Source organism: Rhynchophorus ferrugineus, unplaced genomic scaffold (genome assembly GCF_030347505.1).
Source record: "Rhynchophorus ferrugineus isolate W39M unplaced genomic scaffold, kcgeb_rfMv2 rfM1, whole genome shotgun sequence".
NCBI lineage: Eukaryota > Metazoa > Arthropoda > Insecta > Coleoptera > Curculionidae > Rhynchophorus > Rhynchophorus ferrugineus.
The window spans coordinates 72582475-72602660 of NW_027472580.1; the positions used below are offsets into that span (position 1 = coordinate 72582475).

Sequence of the window (20186 nt, forward strand, 5' to 3'; positions counted from 1 at the left end):
CCTGGTCCTACAGTCTAGCATGAAGGGGTCCGTTAGGATTTGGGCAGTAATTCCATAATATGTAATTGATTCTCTCATTCACAATACTGGCTAGATTACTGCAAACGAATATCTCGTCATCTTCAATATTGAATTTCTTACAATAACTAACATATTAGCCATATTCGAAGATGATAATACGACCATACACGCAATTATTGAGTTTCAGTCTTGGTTCAAGGAGCATCAGAATATTATCAAACATCATCCTTCAGCAACACAATCGCCATAACTAAACATAATTCAATCATTATTGGGTTTTTTAAAGCAAATAGTGAGGAGTAGATTTCCATCTTCAACATTACTGAACCAATATTTTGTTACAAAAATGGGACATTCTGTCTGAATATCACTCTACGAGTCTATTCCGATGCAATTACCGCTGCATTAAAAACAAATGATGATTCAACAGTTTATTCATTCATAAATATTGTGTATATATCAGGTATTCATATTATTTTGTCCCTACTCTGTCACGCCTTTCTTAAAATCTCTCAGACAAGAAACGTTTTCTGTAACTTCTGAAACGAGATATTCTTCTAAAAGAAGTGAACATTTACCCTTGTTATTCAACGGAACCAATGGTATTCGGACTTCCACTTAAATATGTCTAAATACTTTTGTCATGTGAATTTCATATTGTAATTTTCATTCGTCAACTTCAGATTTGCGAACGATTTTTCGACGTATTTCGTAATATTAATGGATCCAGTTATGGTTTCCGTAGATAGCTTTAACAAATGGTATTCTGATTCCAGTAAATATAGGTATCAAGATACAATACAAAGACATATACAATACATCAATCATGAAAAATTGTTCATCGTCGTTGATAATCTAGTGTAAAAACCTCTTTTGCTTCTCGTTGAAACAACACGTATTAATCAATAATATTATATATTAATTTATTGTAAAGAAAATATCTCATACTATAACATTAATCGAATCGTAGTTTTTATCCAGTTTAAATTTCGAAATCAGCACTCAATAATCGACCAACTGAAGAAAATAAAAGCTGCCCTGTAATATCACTGGATGTATCACAGGCCTTTAGCCGGTTATTTGTGGCTGATCCACAAAATGAACAAATTTTTACCGCAGAGTATATCAATTATAATTACGTAAAGTTGTATATTTCTGAATGAGTGTCGCGTAAAGATGTATCCTCGTGATTTAAAACTATTTCGGTTAGAGTTCCGCAAGGTAGTGTCTTGGAATCATCTATATGTTCTACTCTGCTGCCATTCCTGACATTACAGTTATTATGTCAATAGCTAAATCTCTGCCTAGACCGATAGAATCACAACTCAACTAGAGATTGAAGAGAAGTATCCTAGATTCTGCTGTAAAACATGAAAGAAGGCTACTAAAACATACAAACATGTTTATAGTTAATGGACGACTAATGGACAATTTTTTCATAATCGCGCAATGTTTGTACGTATTTTTGAAGATAATACTCCAATTTTTGCATGCCAATGTTGTAGAGCTTCGTCACTAAACTGTTTCATCTCATCACTATGCGCGAGGTTCTAGGTGTAGAGTATTCACTGGTTTACTGGTTAAATGAAGTGATTCGGTTTAGCGCTTGATAATATATTAAATGTAAAATTTAACCGTAAATGTATTTCCACATTTTAATAATTGTAAATGTTGTAACTGTTGTTTTATTGCAAAATATACAATAAAAACGCACTTTTACGCGCTATTCTGATATGTAAAACCATCATATTTATAAGAGATCATATTAAAATATGTCTACATCTATTCTATGCGCCATATTTACATTAAGACATCATATTGAAACTTTTGTTCCATAATCAACAAAGCAATTAATAACTGTAAATTACTAGGCCACTAAACATTATAACAAAGTATCGTAACTAAGATATTTTTCAATACTGTAACAAATTCAGAGCCTCAAATATAAGTATACATGATCGGTCTTTACTTTAATGTTATATATTCACACTATATATTAATATCGAATAATAAATGAAGTAAAACATGTTTATATATTACAAAATATTTTTAACAAAAAAATAGTAGTCCAGTAATACTAAACATAACTTCTAGTTTTTTCTCTGCTGTTCTCTGTTCTTCAAAATTGAAATCCTTCAACATTTCTAAAATTTGAAGTTGATACCTGATGATTAAGTCTGTTGTATACAGGATATCGGACTATTTTTCTCAAAACACTAAGCTTATCACTTTGTTGACCTAATAGTTGCTTTTTCAGTTAACTTCGAATAACAACAGAACCAAAATATTGTACATATATTAGCATGATTATAGCTATTCATTCGATATAATGAATGCATTAGAAATCCCCAGGAAAATTGCCGTAACCCTCGTCGTTAACACATTAAAATAAAATGTTTCTTTTTCGTGCTGGAAATTCGTGTATTTAACCAAGAGCCAGATAAAAAAACAGTTTTTTGATGGAATAATCGTAACAGGCCGCGATGACGGATATCAGCTGTTGTGTAAATTCACCACCCATTTATATTTTGCGGGTTTTACGATTAAAACGATAATCACGCATATGGCGCCGCCTCGGACGTGCCTTTCTGAATTTTTCAGGATACGAACGTGTCTCATAAATACCCTAGTTAAAGACGACAACTAACAAAATTGGTATCGTAAAATTTGAGATGTGCTGTTTGACAGAGACGTCCACATACTTATATTACGCATAATACTGTGTACCATGGGATAGTATAAATGTACATTCAGTTCATTCAGAAAATAACTTTTTTTAATGTTAAAGTATTACGTTAAATTAATTTTATTTTTTTTGTAATGTTAAAATTGATGTTGCTTCTATACAAAGAGAGCAAATTACTAAAAATACAGTCTGAATAAGGCTTATTCAATGAATAATATTATGCAGTCTTGGATTACTAAAAATCTCCAGATTTTCACATGAAAGTATCTTAGGTTTCATCAACTTTAGACTAATATTAACATGTACACCTCACTACACCAATTCATAAGGTTCATTCCTCTATAGAATCGGTTCCACGCCATTTGGATTATCAAATTCCCGAAATTGTGGAGAAAAAATTGCTGATTCCTCGCAAATTCGTTTGAAAATTATTTTTAAAAAAATGTTTTTAACAAAGGAATTGAACCAACTTCAAAAAATAAATAAGGAACTCCCTAAACATCAAAAAATAGTCAAACTTATATTTTAAACACAAAAAAAGTTTTAAAATTAAATATGTACCTAACAATTGTTGTAGTAACTAAATAAAAATAAACAAAAAACGTATTTAACCTATTTACTACACGTATTTTATATTCTACTATATACACATAATTTAGCTTAATGCCTATTTATTTATTTACAATATCATTTTAGCTACTACGAACTGATCACATTGAATTTGAAGCCAAACAAATAATTAAATTTAATTTTGTGCATATGTCACAAAATTTTATTATTATTTTTGTATTGTATGGGCTCGGCTCTGAATTTTCAAACCAGACTAGAACAAAAAATTTCCTGTCCCCGTTGAGAACCGAAGCTGCGACTTGCGTGTGTTAACAAAACGTTCACAAAACACAGAGGAATTAGAAGTGTATCTCCCATGTAATACCTGTGAACAAGTTTAGCGTTCATTTGTTACCACCAGAGACAGACCGATAACATGAGTAACGGGAAATTTAAAATATTTTATTTATAATAATAGCAGTAACAAAAATGCAAGAAAAGTTTAAAAATATATTTTATTTAACAATACATTAAAACGTAATATAACCGATTCAACATAAAACTTTTTTAATAAAAAGTTTAATAAACTATTGAAAATTGACCATTTTATTTTATCTTAAATATAACTAGGCCAAATACAGAGTACAGTACAATAAACGTGTTGAAGACTAGTTATTTTGTAATCTCTTTTTAAATATTTTTTTGCCAAATATTTATCGTAAGTATATAATCAAAATGTAATCCATATAAGCTGTGTTATATTTAGATGTTGCAATAAAAAAAATCATTTTTGTTTTTTGCTATTCTGTTCACTTTTCTTATCAACCAAAACTGTTATTTGTTTTATCCTAACTATAATCCTTCTAATCACGTTTCGTTGAAAATGTTTAATAAAGTTGATCGTTTTTTGTTCGAAAAATACAGGCATTTGGTGATATATAATATTGGATAGACTGCTTTTTAAGTTAAGTTATGTGCATAATCTGGGAATTAAATAAAACAGTCGAAATATCATTTACCAACAAAGTAACAAAGTCTCTGGCTTTCTCAAATCATCTGTTATACTACCGGGCTTTAATAACTTCATTGTTCAACTCACTAACATTTCTTCACATATTGGGATCAATGTTTTCCTTCTTCTATGCCACAGCTAAAATAGAGGCATGTTATATTTTACAAATCAGTTACATAAAATTAACATTATAAATGATTTATAATTTAAATAACAACTGGAAACCGTATGCCTGTTACGCAATACTCCACATTTCGGTTTGTAGTCAGAATAGTGTCAAATGTATATTACAAACCCTTTTGCTCTTATTTAAGACCTCACAAGAGATTCCCATCAGTTTTTCATTATTTATTTCTAAAAGCCATTTCAGACATAGAACAAGGTCTCTATAAAAGCTGTGCATTTTATTTGAAATGGTACTACATCCTGGGACGCAATACCTGAGATGTCTTAAGATTTAAATAAATAATTTTAACTAAAAAAAGAACCATAGAAACACTATTAACAAAATAATAATATTTAACATATAACTTTATAAGTTTTTTAAGTTTGCTTTGTCAGCCATGTTAAAAATTTAACAAAAGCTTTGTCTTTAAGCAATAAAAATTAAACCGAAATTTTTTGTATATAAATCAAATTGTTTCTTTAGGAAGTATATAACCATAAAAGGCCACAATATCTAGTAACTTTTTGATTATTTTCAACAAATACAAACATACGTACTTTACGCCTTCTTATTTTAAAGAATAGCCTTCTGAAAGCTGAAAGTATCCAATTTCATCTTTGCTACCAAATTTCTTTATCGAGCCACCTAGCCGCAAATGAGCAAACTAAAACCTAAAGTGTAGTGAATACGTGTTTACGTAACCAGACAAAAAGACTGCATCTCATTTTTATTAGTGTTTTAAAATTATTTCCCCTTATTTTACAACAGTCTTTTTGAAATTCATTTATAGTAGTTTTGGTCAAAAACTAGTGCAAAAAAATAACGTAAGTGAAAAATGAAGTGCGTGAAATAAACAATATATGTATTTTATTGTTTTATCCTCTAGAAATAAATAAAATAAAATATTAAAAATCTAAAAATGGAAAACCACAGCGATTCAACCAAATCACCTAAACACTTTGATATAAGATTAGAACAATCAGCAATAACGCAAACTCCACCACCAGAATGGACCACAGTCATTCACAAAAAACGATTGAGAAGTCCAGAAGAAGAAATCGCGAGGAAACAAACAAGAATCTGTGACTATAGGTTACAGAAGCCAATAGAGATAAAAAAACAGCTTTAGCAACCTGATCAATGACCTATTGAAAAGCATTACTACGAACTAAACAATTAAAACAGTGAGCTATGAAACAATTAAAATCCAATTGTTCGAAGTGGATCACTTTAAAGTGCTTGTAAAAGAATTAGATGAAAGAAACACCCAATACCATACATTCAGGCCAAAATCCGAGAGAACATTTAAATTCGTTTTAAAACGATTACATCACGGGACGGACTTTAACACCATCAAGATAACACTAGCTGAAAAAGGCCACGAGGTCGTAAATGTTCACAATATACGACATCGCACGACAAAAAAACCTCTGCCTATGTTCTCTATTGATATAAAACCTAATGGAAATAATAATGCGGTGTATGAAATCACCACATTGGAACATAATATTATTAAATGCGAACCACCACATATAAAAGGAATTATACCACAATGCACGAGGTGTCAAGCGTACGGGCACACAAAGACTTACTGTCGCAAATCATATAGATGCGTAAAATGTACAGGAGAACACAAAATAGGAGATTGTACTTATACAGTCCGCGATGAAAAATTGAAATGTGCTAAGTGTAATGGAAATCATCCAGCGAACTACAAGGGTTGCGCAGTTCACAAGCAACTACAACAGAAACTCTATCCTGCCTTATCCAAATTACCATTAGATAACAAAGTATTGCTGTATGAGTCTATACTCAAGCCCATTTGGGCATATGGAATTTAACTATGGTGTACCCCTAGCAAATCTAATATATCTATCATTCAATGGTTCCAAAATAAGGTGTTGCGTGCCATTGTTTATGCTCCGTATTATATTTTATATAAAGTGATACAACGCGATATTCCTCTAGAACCTATAACGTGTAATTCAACGTATTTGTGTGAAGTATTTCGAAAGACTGTCACTGCATCCCAATGTACTCGCTAATCAGCTAAATATGCGACGTGATAGTGAAGTGCGTAGACTAAAACGTTTAACATCACCAGATCTGATTACTGGACATATGTAGACTTTAGAATAAGCCTTAGAATAAGACTAATTAATTAAGATAATATTTTTTACAGAAGATTGCTTAAAGAAGTGATTTTCTACATGTCATTGCCATGTATATATAATATAGATATAAGAAATACTTATTGCCAATAGGGCAGATTGTGGACTAACGAAGAGTAAAAAAGAAGATAAAAAAATATGTGAATACTTTGTAAGTGCCTTTGAAATTTGAGAGTTTTTGTCGATTATTCTTGATGAATCTTGAATTCTTGATGATCCACTATCAGCCAATTTCTTAATCCCTTCCATTGTCGCAATTAAAGGCAGCATTTGTACTTAGTCGATTGTAGTTTTCTGATTTTTTATTTTTACAAACATTACATTTTCGCTCTGATGCCACCCAAAACGGCATTATCAGCAGCAAGAACACATCATTTTTATGTTGGGGATAACTAATTTCCGGCAGAGCTTTTAAGGCGAAACACTTCACCCCAGTAGCATTCACCATCAATTTTATTGTTTCAACGTAATTAAATTTATGTATATTTAAGAAAATTGTTTAATTTTCAATTTTTAAAAAGAATATCTCATGGATTCGTTGTCGAGTGTTCCGGATAATGGGGATGCAGGTACCGGAGCTAGAAGAAGCGTGCAAGAAGTTAGATCTGGTAAAAGACCCCTTATAGAACCCCTTTCAGAATCCGTAACGCACGTGTTCCATCGGCGTGACATGTTCCTAGTATTACCCTCCCGGAAATACTGAACGAATCGGGATGAAGAAAAGGGTTTCTTAAACCAGCATTTTCGGCCACCACCACCAACCCAAGGGAGGAACTTCAATAATTAAACACGATGCATCGCGAGCGGCAATAGAATTAGAAAAAGATAATCAGAACAGGAACAGGGATCAGAATTAAGAAAAAGGCAATAATAATGAAATAAAAAAACAGAATAGCTAATTGTAAAGAACAGTAGAATTCTTATATGTCATGTTATGCACACGTCATCATTTGGTTTCTCTGGCGGAATCACTATTAGCTAAAACAGGCATACGATTCAGTAAATTATATCAAATCAATACATAATTCTTTTTACCATTATGTATCGATTTTACATTCTCTTTTACTCCTTTTAATTTATACATAGGTACATTATTAATTAAAATTAACCAAACTCGTTTGTGTGAAATATTTTACCCAAATAAGAGAGAAAATAAATTATATTTTATTAACAAAATTATTCTCTATACTTAACAATTTAACGATTATCTTCATGTAGTTCAAATCCAAGTTGAACAAAATCCAGTATAGCATAAACTGAACATTCGTCATCTAATTATTTTACTCTGGCAAGTTAAAGGTAAATGGTAAAAAAGATAAAAAGTAAATGCTGAAGGACGGAATACCTTCATTTTCGTGGTTAGAACATGAAAAGATTAGCCGAAAATAGAGTTGGAAATTCTTTACGTGGTTGAAAGCCAAACGCTTTGCCACTGTATTATTTTGTGATTGTAAATGTTGAAGGGCGAAACGCCTTCATTTACAGAAGATGGAAATCATAACCGAATTTAAGTTTACAGGAAAAAGTATCACAAACATATACAGATATTTATTTTAAAAATTATGCTTATTATTGGACGGGAGTGATTACTTATTTACGCCTACGTTAAATACAAAGCTTGCGGTTCATGATTAATAAATAACATCTGGAAAAGAAAATGAATTATTCACATAAATTAATTTTATAAATTGCAACTGCAGTTATGTTACGTGCATAAGTACAAGTTATAGTAATAAAGTGTGAGACTTAAGGATCAAATCAAATAGAAATATAGAGTTTGCGCGAGTTAGCATCTCATCACATTCCAATATTGTTAACACTAAGCGTGACAATCTTGAAGAAAAAAACAAAAAACCTACACCCCACTAACAAATTTACTAACTCGGGCAAGTGTAGAATTATAATGCATGATCAAATACATTTATACGTAAGACTCGAAGAACAGAGAAGAACAAAGAATATAAGAAGCCAATGGGAACCCAAGCCACAGTCAGAAGCGGATTCATATTATTAATACAATTTATAAGTTCACATTTATTTTCTTTACGTGACCTGTACCAACCACACAATTTAAAACATATATGACTTTTGAAGATTATTTATTTATCAACCAGTGAGTTGTTTGTTGAAGTTGGGTTGGCGCAAGACCTTAATGTCGTTTCCTCAACCATATTTCTTATTACATGTTTTTTTTTATATATCGATAATTGCACAAGATTTAATAGGCATTTTAATGAACTTCCTCCGTTCTAATGAGTGGAGTGCATTACGTAGTAAGGGCCACACGAGAAGGTAGGTACTTTTGAATGTCTTACGGTATTAGAAAAATTCCCTTTACGTAATCTTCATTATATACAGAAGTTTCTCTGTGAAATAGAAACCTAAGATAAATTTGCAATTTTACTATTTTTTAATATATGTAAATGTAAATATATGGTAAAAAATCCTACTTGACTCTCATATCCCGAAATTTTTTGTTATTTTTTTAATATTAGTTTATATAGAAAAGTGGCTTTAAAAAAATATGACAAAATTGTTTCTGAAAAAAAATGTAACCTCCAGAATGTCGCCTACCTGGACGAACACACAAAACGCACGGCAGTAGATATATTCATTGCCTGATTAAAATAACTCTTTAAATTTTGTTTATAAGCTCTTGAATAATATTTAGAATCATAAATATTTAATAAGTTAAGTTCTCAATTAGAAAAAAAGACATATAAATAACCTAAAACACGCTGTCACCTCTTAAAAAACAATTTCGCGAAACAAGACTATAATGAAGATATTTATCCATAGTCCTTGGATATATCTAATGGAATACACTAATTACCTTAAGAATTATAGTTCTCAACTTATTTAAAACTAAATATATATTAAAAGAAAACCATATAAGATATTTCAAAACTTTTATTAAATCATTCCCATAATACATCAATTAACTTTTTTTTAATGTTAATAAAATAATTATTGTTTATTATTAACAGAGTTCAGATGTACCTATGCTGCCATAGTTAACAAGGCAAAATATAGTCAAATTATTTGAACACAAATTCTGATTACACCAAACGTGCAGAAATACTCTCCCACACAAGCATACTCATACATCAGAGATAATTGAATATTTCTAAGATTCATGATTTTTTTCCCGAATTTGTATGCATACAAATATATTATATAACATATAAAAGTTCGAGGTATTTCCTTATTATTTATCAGTACGGTGTGTAATGTCCTCGTTTGTAAGTCCTAAAAATACCAAAATGATTTATTTAAATAGACATTTTAAGTAAAAAATAGGAACAACATATAAAATAAAAACGAATATTCACTCCTATAATATAATACTCAAGCATAATTTGATATTAATAAATATTATCATTACATATTAATAAAAATGAAATAGTTTTCTCTATACATTGGAAGGACACTGTTCAGCACAACTTATGAATCTAATAATGTAATACCCTTCTATATATAACAGAAAATTATAATAAATACATACACTAAATAAAAAGCCTACATTGATTACCAAAATCAAATTTATAGCTATGGCAATTAATCTTCTTGAGCAAAAATATTTTTTCATTTTTGAGCATTTTGATACAAAAGCTGTATTAATCCAATTATTGAAAATATTGTATAGAGTTGAAGTTCCTAATTCACACTTTCGTTATAATTTTTACATTAAAATGAATTCTATACTTTCACAAACTTGTAATTTAGTTATGCCTATAACTGATTAGTAATGCTCTTTTGTTTTACATCGTTAAGTATATTAATTTTTTTAGGATCTTTCTTTTAGTTTGTGTATGTTTTACAAAGTAATATACGTTTATGATTTTGGAAGATTAAGGCTATGTTACTTCTTAGAGAACAATAATGAGTTATGGAAGACGATTATACACAAGAGACTTCATACTAACAAATTTAGTAGTAACAATTGCACAAACTTTATGATCAATTTAAAATCTAAAGATCGAAATTAAGGAACTGAATTCGGAATTAAAAAATAACATAAATCAAATTTGCTTTTGGTTAAAAACCATTTGTTTAATTTGTAATTTATGTGTATATTATAGCGTGACAAACAAAACTATCATTATTTTTATTTTAAATATATGTAAAATAATTTCGTAAAACTACTTTTCAGATTAGATTGTAGCTCACCTTGAATGACTCGTTAGTTTATAACCGCAGTAGAATGCGCCTCTAGTATTACCACTCGTTCCTCTAAAAGAAAATTCACATCTGCCCCTAGGAGGTCGGTTTGTGGTCGATATTCCAGGCCGATTGGTTCTTTTGGCCATTACCTAACATACGTCAGATAATAAGATCGTTTTTCAAATTAATTTAAAGATTTTAAGTGGACATACCTTAATTGATCGTCCCCGGAACAATGTCCCATCCATAGTCATTGCTGTTTGCGCCGAGTCCCGATCAGCAAATTCAACATAGGCAAAGCCTTTTGGATGACCGTCAAATTTATTATATAAGATCGCCACACGATTGATCGAACCGCATCCATAAAAATGTTTTTCCAGTTCTGCAGCGGTGGCACCATAATCTACGTTTCCAACGTAAATACTACGATTATCTACTTCCATTTTTTCATCCAACGACATATATAAACGCCTTGCTAAAAAAAATCATGTAAACTATTAAATTATTTAATTATTATACCATTGACATAGTTAAGTTGATTTTACAAACACCGTAAATTAGAATATCCGAATTCTCGTAACGATATCTATATTTATAACAATACAATATTTATAAAAATAATTAAGATGACTTAATGAAGTGGAATTCTTTCCCGAATTATTTTTTTTAAATATGCTCTCTATCTCTTAATTTCGACATTGGGCCATTTAAGCATATTGCTCTAATGCTATTTAAAATTATTACCAGTAAATACTTACTTAAACCAATTGGACACCCCATGTTCATTTGCTTATTTATCTCTCGTTGTAATTGCCTCAATTTTTCTGTTTCCTCTCCATTCTCTTTTATTCTTGCTTTTATTGCATCTAAGTCAGGATCGTCAGCACCAATCCCATCTTCATCAGCATCATTGAGCAATGTTCCTTTACTTAAGGCATTACCTTCTTCGAGCGTATCTAAATGATCTTCAGTCATTCCTCCAAGAAGTGGAATTGCACTGATCGTTACTTGATTTCCGGTCATATTCTAAAATTATAACATGTCATTAAACATCAATACTGCAATGAAAGAGACCGCACATGATACCACGCAAATCCCATCCAGAAAATAATTATAGGATTTCAAATATTTTGAAATAAAACAGGGTCATCGATAATATGCAAGCGTTTATCAGTTTGATATATTAATATACTTTAATTGTTAATGAGAATTATATAAAATTATAAGGTTCAAAAGCTTGAGTACATTGGGAGCAATCACACATATTAATAATAAATATATACTTTAACCACATACTTTATTTACTCCTAAAGTGAATTTCGAATAAATCTACTCAAAATTATTCATCGTTTACTTACTTCGGATCTGTTTTTGTTTTTAACTAAAGTGATCGGTAAATTTTGTCACACTTTTTCAGACACGTTTACAAAAATAGCTGATAAGACTCTGTCACTGAACTTATGATGTGTACAGCATTTGAAAACAGAAAAACACCAATTGGAAACACTGATTTCAAAAATTTTTAATCGCATTTATACTCTAAGCTCTTCCAAACCTAGATATATACTAAAGTAAAATCAAGCTCTAAAGTTCTTTTATTTGTACTCGGTATAATCGATATATTTCATTATTAAAACATTAATTGGTATATGATATGTACCCTTTATAATAATAAAACATAATAATAATTGGTATATGATATATACCTTTTATAATAATAAAATATAATAAAGGCTATTTGAAGAGAATATGTCCTGAATAAAGCCATAAACCTAAATTTCTATACCTGAATATCAGAGGGTTATAAATACCTATACCAGAGGATCTATTCAATGATGAGCAAATAATTAGCATATCAATGAGAAGCCTTCTTAAGAGATAGAGAGCATATTTAAAAAAAATAATCCAGTAAACAATTCCACTTTATTAGTCATCTTAATTATTTTTATAAATATTGTATTGTTATAAATATAGATATCGTTACGAGAATTCGGATATTCTAATTTACGGTGTTTGTAAAATCAACTTAACTATGTCAATGGTATAATAATTAAATAATTTAATAGTTTACATGATTTTTTTTAGCAAGGTGTTTATATATGTCGTTGGATGAAAAAATGGAAGTAGATAATCGTAGTATTTACGTTGGAAACGTAGATTATGGTGCCACCGCTGCAGAACTGGAAAAACATTTCTATGGATGCGGTTCGATCAATCGTGTGGCGATCTTATGTAATAAATTTGACGGTCATCCAAAAGGCTTTGCCTATGTTGAATTTGCTGATCGGGGCTCGGCGCAAACAGCAATGGCTATGGACGGGACATTGTTCCGGGGACGATCAATTAAGGTATGTCCACTTAAAATCTTTAAATTAATTTGAAAAACGATCTTACTATCTGACGTATGTTAGGTAATGGCCAAACGAACCAATCGGCCTGGAATATCGACCACAAACCGACCTCCTAGGGGCAGAAGTGGATTTTCTTTTAGAGGAACGAGGGGTAATACTAGAGGCGCATTCTACTGCGGTTATAAACCAAAGAGTCATTCAAGGTGAGCTACAATCTAATCTGAAAAGTAGTTTTACGAAATTATTTTACATATTTTTAAAACAAACATAATGATAGTTTTGTTATTCACGCTATAATATACACATCATTTACAAATTAAACAAATGGTTTTTTAACCAAAAGCAAATTTGATTTATCTTATTTTTTTAATTCCGAATTCAGTTCCTTAATTTCGATCTTTAGATTTTAAATTGATCATAATGTTTGTGCAATTGTTACTACTAAGTTTGTTAGTATGAAGTGTCTTGTGTATAGCCGTCTTCAATAATTGATTATTGTTCTCTAAGAGGTAATATAGCCTTAATCTTTCAAAATCATAAACGTATATTACTTTGTAAAATATACACAAAGTAGAAGAAAGATCATATAAAAATTAATATACTTAACGATGTAAAACAAAAGAGCATTACTAATCAGTTAAAGGCATAACTAAATTACAAGTTTGTGAAAGTATAGAATTCATTTTAATGTAAAAATTATAACCCTGAATACAGGGAACGGGTCGCAACTTTTTGAGTCGCAAGTAACGATACTACAAGTAACGAAAGTGTGAATTAGGAACTTCTACTCTATACAATTTTTTCAATAATTGGATTAATACAGCTTTTGTATCAAAATGCTCAAAAATGAAAAAATATTTTTGCTCAAAAAGATTAATAGCCATAGCTATAAATTTAATTTTGGTAATCAATGTAGTCTTTTTATTTAGTGTATGTATTTATTATAATTTTCTCTTATATTTAGAAGGGTATTACATTATTAGATTCATAAGTTGTGCTGAACAGTGTCCTTCCAATGTATAGAGAAAACTATTTCATTTTTATTAATATGTAATGATAATATTTATTAATATCAAATTGTGCTTGAGTATTATATTATAGAAGTGAATATTCGTTTTTATTTTATATGTTGTTCCTATTTTTTGCTTAAAATGTTTATTTAAATAAATCATTTTTGTATTTTTAGGACTTACAAACGAGGACATTACACACCATACTGATAAATAATAAGGAAATACCTCGAACTTTTATATGTTATATAATCTATTTGTACGCATACAAATTCGGGAAAAAAATCATGTATCTTAGAAATATTCAATGATCTCTGATGTATGAGTATGCTTGTGTGGGAGAGTATTTCTGCACGTTTGGTGTAATCAGAATTTGTGTTCAAATAATTTGACTATATTTTGCCTTGTTAACTATGACAGCATAGATACATCTGAACTCTGTTAAGAATAAACAATAATTATTTTATTAACATTAAAAAGAATGTTAATTGATGTATTATGGGAATGATTTAATAAAAGTTTTGAAATATCTTATATGGTTTTCTTTTAATATATATTTAGTTTTAAATAAGTTGAGAACTATAATTCTTAAGGTAATTAGTGTATTCCATTAGTTATATCCAAGGACTATGGATAAATATCTTCATTATAGTCTTGTTTCGCGAAATTGTTTTTTAAGAGGTGATGAGTATAACGCAGCTTGTTTTAGGTCATTTATATGTCTTTTTTTTCTAACTGATAACCTAACTTATTAAATATTTATGGTTCTACATATTATTCAAGAGCTTATAAACAAAATTTAAAGAGTTATTTTAATCAGGCAATGAATATATCTACTGCCGTGCGTTATGTGAGTTCGTCCAGGTAAGCGACATTCTGGAGGTTACAATTTTCTTCAGAAACAATTTTGACATATTTTTTAAAGCCACTTTTTTATATAAACTAATATTAAGAAAATAACAAAAAATTTCGGGATATGAGAGTCAAGTAGGATTTTTTACCATATATTTACATTTACATATATTAAAAAATAGTAAAATTGCAAATTTATCTTAGGTTTCTATTTCACAGAGAAACTTCTGTATATAATGAAGATTATGTAAAGGGAATTTTTCCAATACCGTAAGACATTCAAAAGTAACTACCTTCTTGTGTGGCCCTTACTACATAATGCACTCCACTCATTAGAACGGAGGAAGTTCATTAAAATGCCTATTAGATCTTGTGGGATTATCGATTTATAAAAAAAAAATATGTAATAAGAAATATGGTGGAGAAAACGACATTAAGGTCTTGCGCCAACCCAACTTCAACAAACAACTCACTGGTTGATAAATAAATAATCTTGAAATGTTATATATATTTTAAATTGTGTGGTTGGTACAGCTCACGTAAAGAAAATAAATGTGCACTTACAAATTGTATTAATAATATGAATCCGCTTCTGACTGTGGCTTGGGTTCCCATTGGTTTCTTATATTCTTTGTTCTCTGTTCTTTGAGTCTTAGGTATACATTTATTTGATCATGCTTATAATTTTAAACTTGTCCGAGTTAGCAAATTTGTTAGTAATAATAGACTTCAATTGGTATATGATATAATATTTATAATAAAATTTATAATAACAAAATATAATAAAAGATATTTAAAGATAACTTGTCCTGGATCAAGCCATAAAGCTAATTTTCTATACCTGAACATCAGAGGGTTATAAATACCTATACCAGAGACGATTCAATGACGAGCAAATAATTAGCAGATCAAGGAGAAACCTTTCGAATAGAAATTAAAAGAAAAGTCACATATTTGTCTCTATAATAGATTGTCAAAAGGATTTGATGTAAATCTGTATATTATTACGACTCTAACGGTGGATCATAAAATTGATTAGAGGGACATTGTAGATCCGTATGATCCATTTAAATGAGAAAGATAAGAGGGTCGTATGAAAATGAATCCAACAAAAGTATCCCCAATTCTGGGAAATAAGTATATAAAATAAGTACAAAGCCACCAAACGCATCAAATATAAATAAATTAGCAGAAAACATTTCATCAAATACAATATATATTTTTAGAAACGATTTAATTAATTCAAATAAATAATATAAATAAGAAAAATCGTTTCAAGTAAATAAATCGCTAAATAGAATCTCTTTTATTACAAAACTACTGCATTTACTACAAAAATGTCACCATATCTCATTATACAGAAACAATAACACATAACACAGAAAACTGTAACTCATTCCAAGCATAGTTTGATATAATTTAGCACGTCAGGCAAGGCGTTATAACGTTTTGTTTTCATTACTTCAAAGACTACTTTTCCGTGCTGTTTTGGCCAATAAATCACATCAATTTTGAGTCTATAAAGCTTAAATTATGTCACTTCGTAATTTATGCCTAAAGAACTTTTTTACTTTGTTATTTAATTATATAAATTACCGTCCAGCAATCTTAAATGAATAAATCTTTAAAACTGCCAAATGTATTTAATATATTTTTGGATATTTACACAAACTACACAGAAACTGTATGTACTAGAAATATGCATCTGCATTTTACTGAAAACTGAACATTTGTTATTAATGAAAGGAACCTTTGGTTTTATTTAATATATTGTCAGTTACTGGGTTATGTGTTAAAACTGATAGAAATTTATGTATTGTTTTATATCTTATATCTTCAAACAATAGGTAGAATACAGCTAATAGAAATAATATCCATAATATCCAATATCCAAACTGTGACAGATATGATGAAATATGATATGCAAATTTCACAGGTTTTGCATTATATTGTCAAATTAATCCTTTCTAATAATCATTTGTCTACATTTCTGTTAAAAAATAGTTCCTTTATTGAGTTCCCAAGTCAAACACATCAGTTACATTGCGATTGAATCTATTGAGTTTCATTCAGTTTAAACGTTGAATTCTAAGGAATCGAACAATTTTGTCTTTACTCAAGGCACGTTTTGTTTGATATCAAATTTAGTTTTCAGCTCACTACTTACCTTCTTTATAACTTTATCTTCTAAAACTACTCTTGATAACATCTTAATTTAAGTTCTTCTTTTAATACACCTTTACCTACATCATTTCTTACATCATTACATTTCTACAGTATACGTCGATGGAAAGCTAAAAAATATTAAAAGACACATATTGATACAAAATCGATAATATTTCAAGATTATGTTATGAAGTAGAACTCAAAATAACAATTTTCCAATCTTACGATGCTTTTGTCAGTCGGTTTAGGTCGAAATAGGTTTCTGCTATTTCTAACGAATCTTACTTTTTTAAAACGGCTTTGTTTCGGAATTACTGATTTTCTATGTAAATATTATGTAAAATGATGTAAAAATCAATAATAAATTGATGTCATTCGCAAAATATTCCTTTAATTAGCACTAATCACCTTCTGGTAATTTTCCTAATATTTCCACAAACATTCGAAGATAACGCGAAGAGGACGCTTTCCAAAACACACTTATTTAATACCGAGCTGAAACAAAAGATTTCAATTTGCACCTAAACACACATAACAAGAAATAAACCATAATGATTACATCGTCGATTTTTAAACTCTGCGTGAGAGGACTATCAATTTTTCAAATAAAACACTGAATGAATGAATTTCAGTTTGTTCAAAACCTCAAACATTCTTCATCAAATCTCGTTGTGACTGACCATCAACTGCAACTGCCGCGATTTAAAGTGCTATTGTCATAATTTCTTCAATTCTCTATGGGTGATGTTATATTATTGATTGTAATTATCGGAGCCCTGCAGAATCATTATTCTGTGTTAAATTAGAAAGCTTTCTCTTGTTTCATATAGACTCGCAAGCTACTTTTTAACCGACGAAGGTCTTGCAAATGGTACACCTCGTTGAGGCAATCTGAGTTTGACGGGTCGGTTTGACAAAGCGTCTCCAGAAAGGGTTTTGCTCAGAGGGTCTCACGTGGTTTTTGGATTTCTCCAATATGTCAAACCACGAATACTGGATGGTATATATAAGACGAAGCTATTTTTAAGGGTCCTATAACTAACTATGGAATATCCCTTCAATGACACTACTCTCCTTTCAGGAGAATGTTACTATGCGGCAGAAATCTATGCGTCTCCTAAGGAAATAAACTAAACGCTCTCCGATATACCTCCACGGATCCGATAGCACAAAGTTTCAATTAAATCCCCCAAATTTCGCGAGATATATGTCACGATCAAAAAATTAACTCTACACAATATCTTTAATAAAATGAGCGCCTTTTACACTACTACTGATACTGAAAACTTGAGCAATTCTATATTATTAATACTGAGTAAGCGTCACTGATATTTACAAGTGATGACGATGAAAGATGAAATTATTCATAGCATTAATTTAATGATTTCATAAAATTCATTCTCATAGAATTTGTCAATAAAGGAAAATTCTCAAAATTTTCATATATTAGTTAGGAATCAACCATGACCAACTATAATAAAGATTTTGAGCAAAAATAATGCTGTAACATTATAATACTTTACCAAAACTTTATTATGTTGTAATATTGTGTAGAGACTAACTAATATAGACTTATTTAATAAAGACCTTGATTATAACAGACACACTAATAGTTGTAGGAATAATATTAACCCAGATGGTGGTATAAAAATTATATTCTAATAAAACTATAATAAACAATTTTGCATCTCAAGCAAATAAAAACAGAAATCAAAATAAATAATATAGCTAAATTCTAGCGTGATGTCAAAGTGATTAGGTAACAGCTCTGAACAAAAAAATAAAAACGTACCTGATAAACCAATTTTCAAACAAAAAGACAAAATTAAAAATACACAACATATCGAGGATCAGTTATAATCACGGCAAATACTTATAATGCCAGATGATAATGTAATATAATGATTATTATTATTATCAGCTAATATTACTTGCAGTTATTAGTACGGGTAACTAATTATGCAGAAGGATCAAAAACTAAAACAAAGTAGTATCGGTAAATAAATGTACCGGCAAGTAATGGTACTGGTAATGGAATGTGTTGATAATATCGATAGGAAACTTAGTCGTAGTAGTCAATAACAATAACGTAATAACCATGGGGTTGACAATTTTAACCCGAAGTAGTCATTAGTGAGTAGTCGTGTTATTAGAGTTAATAGACCCCATTATTGTAACACCTACATATCAAATAAATACGGAGAACTCTTGCCTCTGAGCACTCATTTCTCCAGCTCCGTCTATGATAAGGGAAATAAAAATGTGTAAGCCGCTAGAAACGCTGCTGTGAAGCGCCAGCAAGAACCACTATGGGTGGCGTTTAAGTATGTCTTAAATTATCTATGGATATATACATCAGTCATTTTGGCCGATTTGGCATCAATTTCGGGCTTAAGTTATAATTTATATTCTATCGTTGCAACTCTAAGACTATTTTCTTTAATTTACAGTAATATACGTATTATTATAGAGAATATACAAATAAATAATAAAACAGATAAAAATAATAGTATATACAGAAAGATATATCAATAAATAATTAGACAATTCTAAGTAGAATAAGGTCAATTAAATGAAATTAAATAGAAAAAATTGTAATCTATGTGCACACAGTCGCCATTTGATGAAACTCATCTTGTGCAGCACAACACGCAATTAAATAAACAAAATAGAAATGTTAGTGACTCTGACTATCGCTTCTTCACAAACGAGCTCTTATAAAATTCTAACATCCGCTGTATATATATGTATATATATATATATATATATATATATATATATATATATATATATATATATATATATATATATATATATATATATATATATATATTGTTGAAGGGCGGAACACCTGAATTTACAGAAGATGGAAATCTTAACATTTATTTTCAAAATTATCTTTATTATAGGACGGGGATTATTACTTATTTAAGCTGACGTTAAATAGACAGCTTGTGGTTCATTCATTAATAACATCTGAAAAAGGAAATGAATTATACACATAAAAGTCTCCTCTTACTAACAAATTTGCTAACTCG

At 29.7% G+C, this 20186-nt stretch overlaps 2 protein-coding genes across 2 annotated transcripts; one reads left to right on the forward strand and one right to left on the reverse strand.

The window, feature by feature from the left end:
- Positions 1–9820: 9820 nt before the first annotated feature.
- On the reverse strand, positions 9821–11792 carry LOC143206094 (polyadenylate-binding protein 2-like). The gene is made up of 4 exons (XM_076419005.1): positions 11528–11792; positions 10982–11244; positions 10776–10918; positions 9821–9854 (listed from the first exon to the last, which is right to left on the reverse strand). Exons 1-4 carry the CDS (start codon positions 11790–11792, stop codon positions 9821–9823), a joined length of 705 nt encoding a protein of 234 aa, XP_076275120.1.
- A 1076-nt stretch (positions 11793–12868) lies between these two features.
- On the forward strand, positions 12869–14340 carry LOC143194186 (polyadenylate-binding protein 2-B-like). Its single transcript, XM_076400787.1, has 3 exons — positions 12869–13117; positions 13181–13323; positions 14307–14340. Exons 1-3 carry the CDS (start codon positions 12869–12871, stop codon positions 14338–14340), a joined length of 426 nt encoding a protein of 141 aa, XP_076256902.1.
- The last annotated feature ends 5846 nt before the right edge of the window (positions 14341–20186 follow it).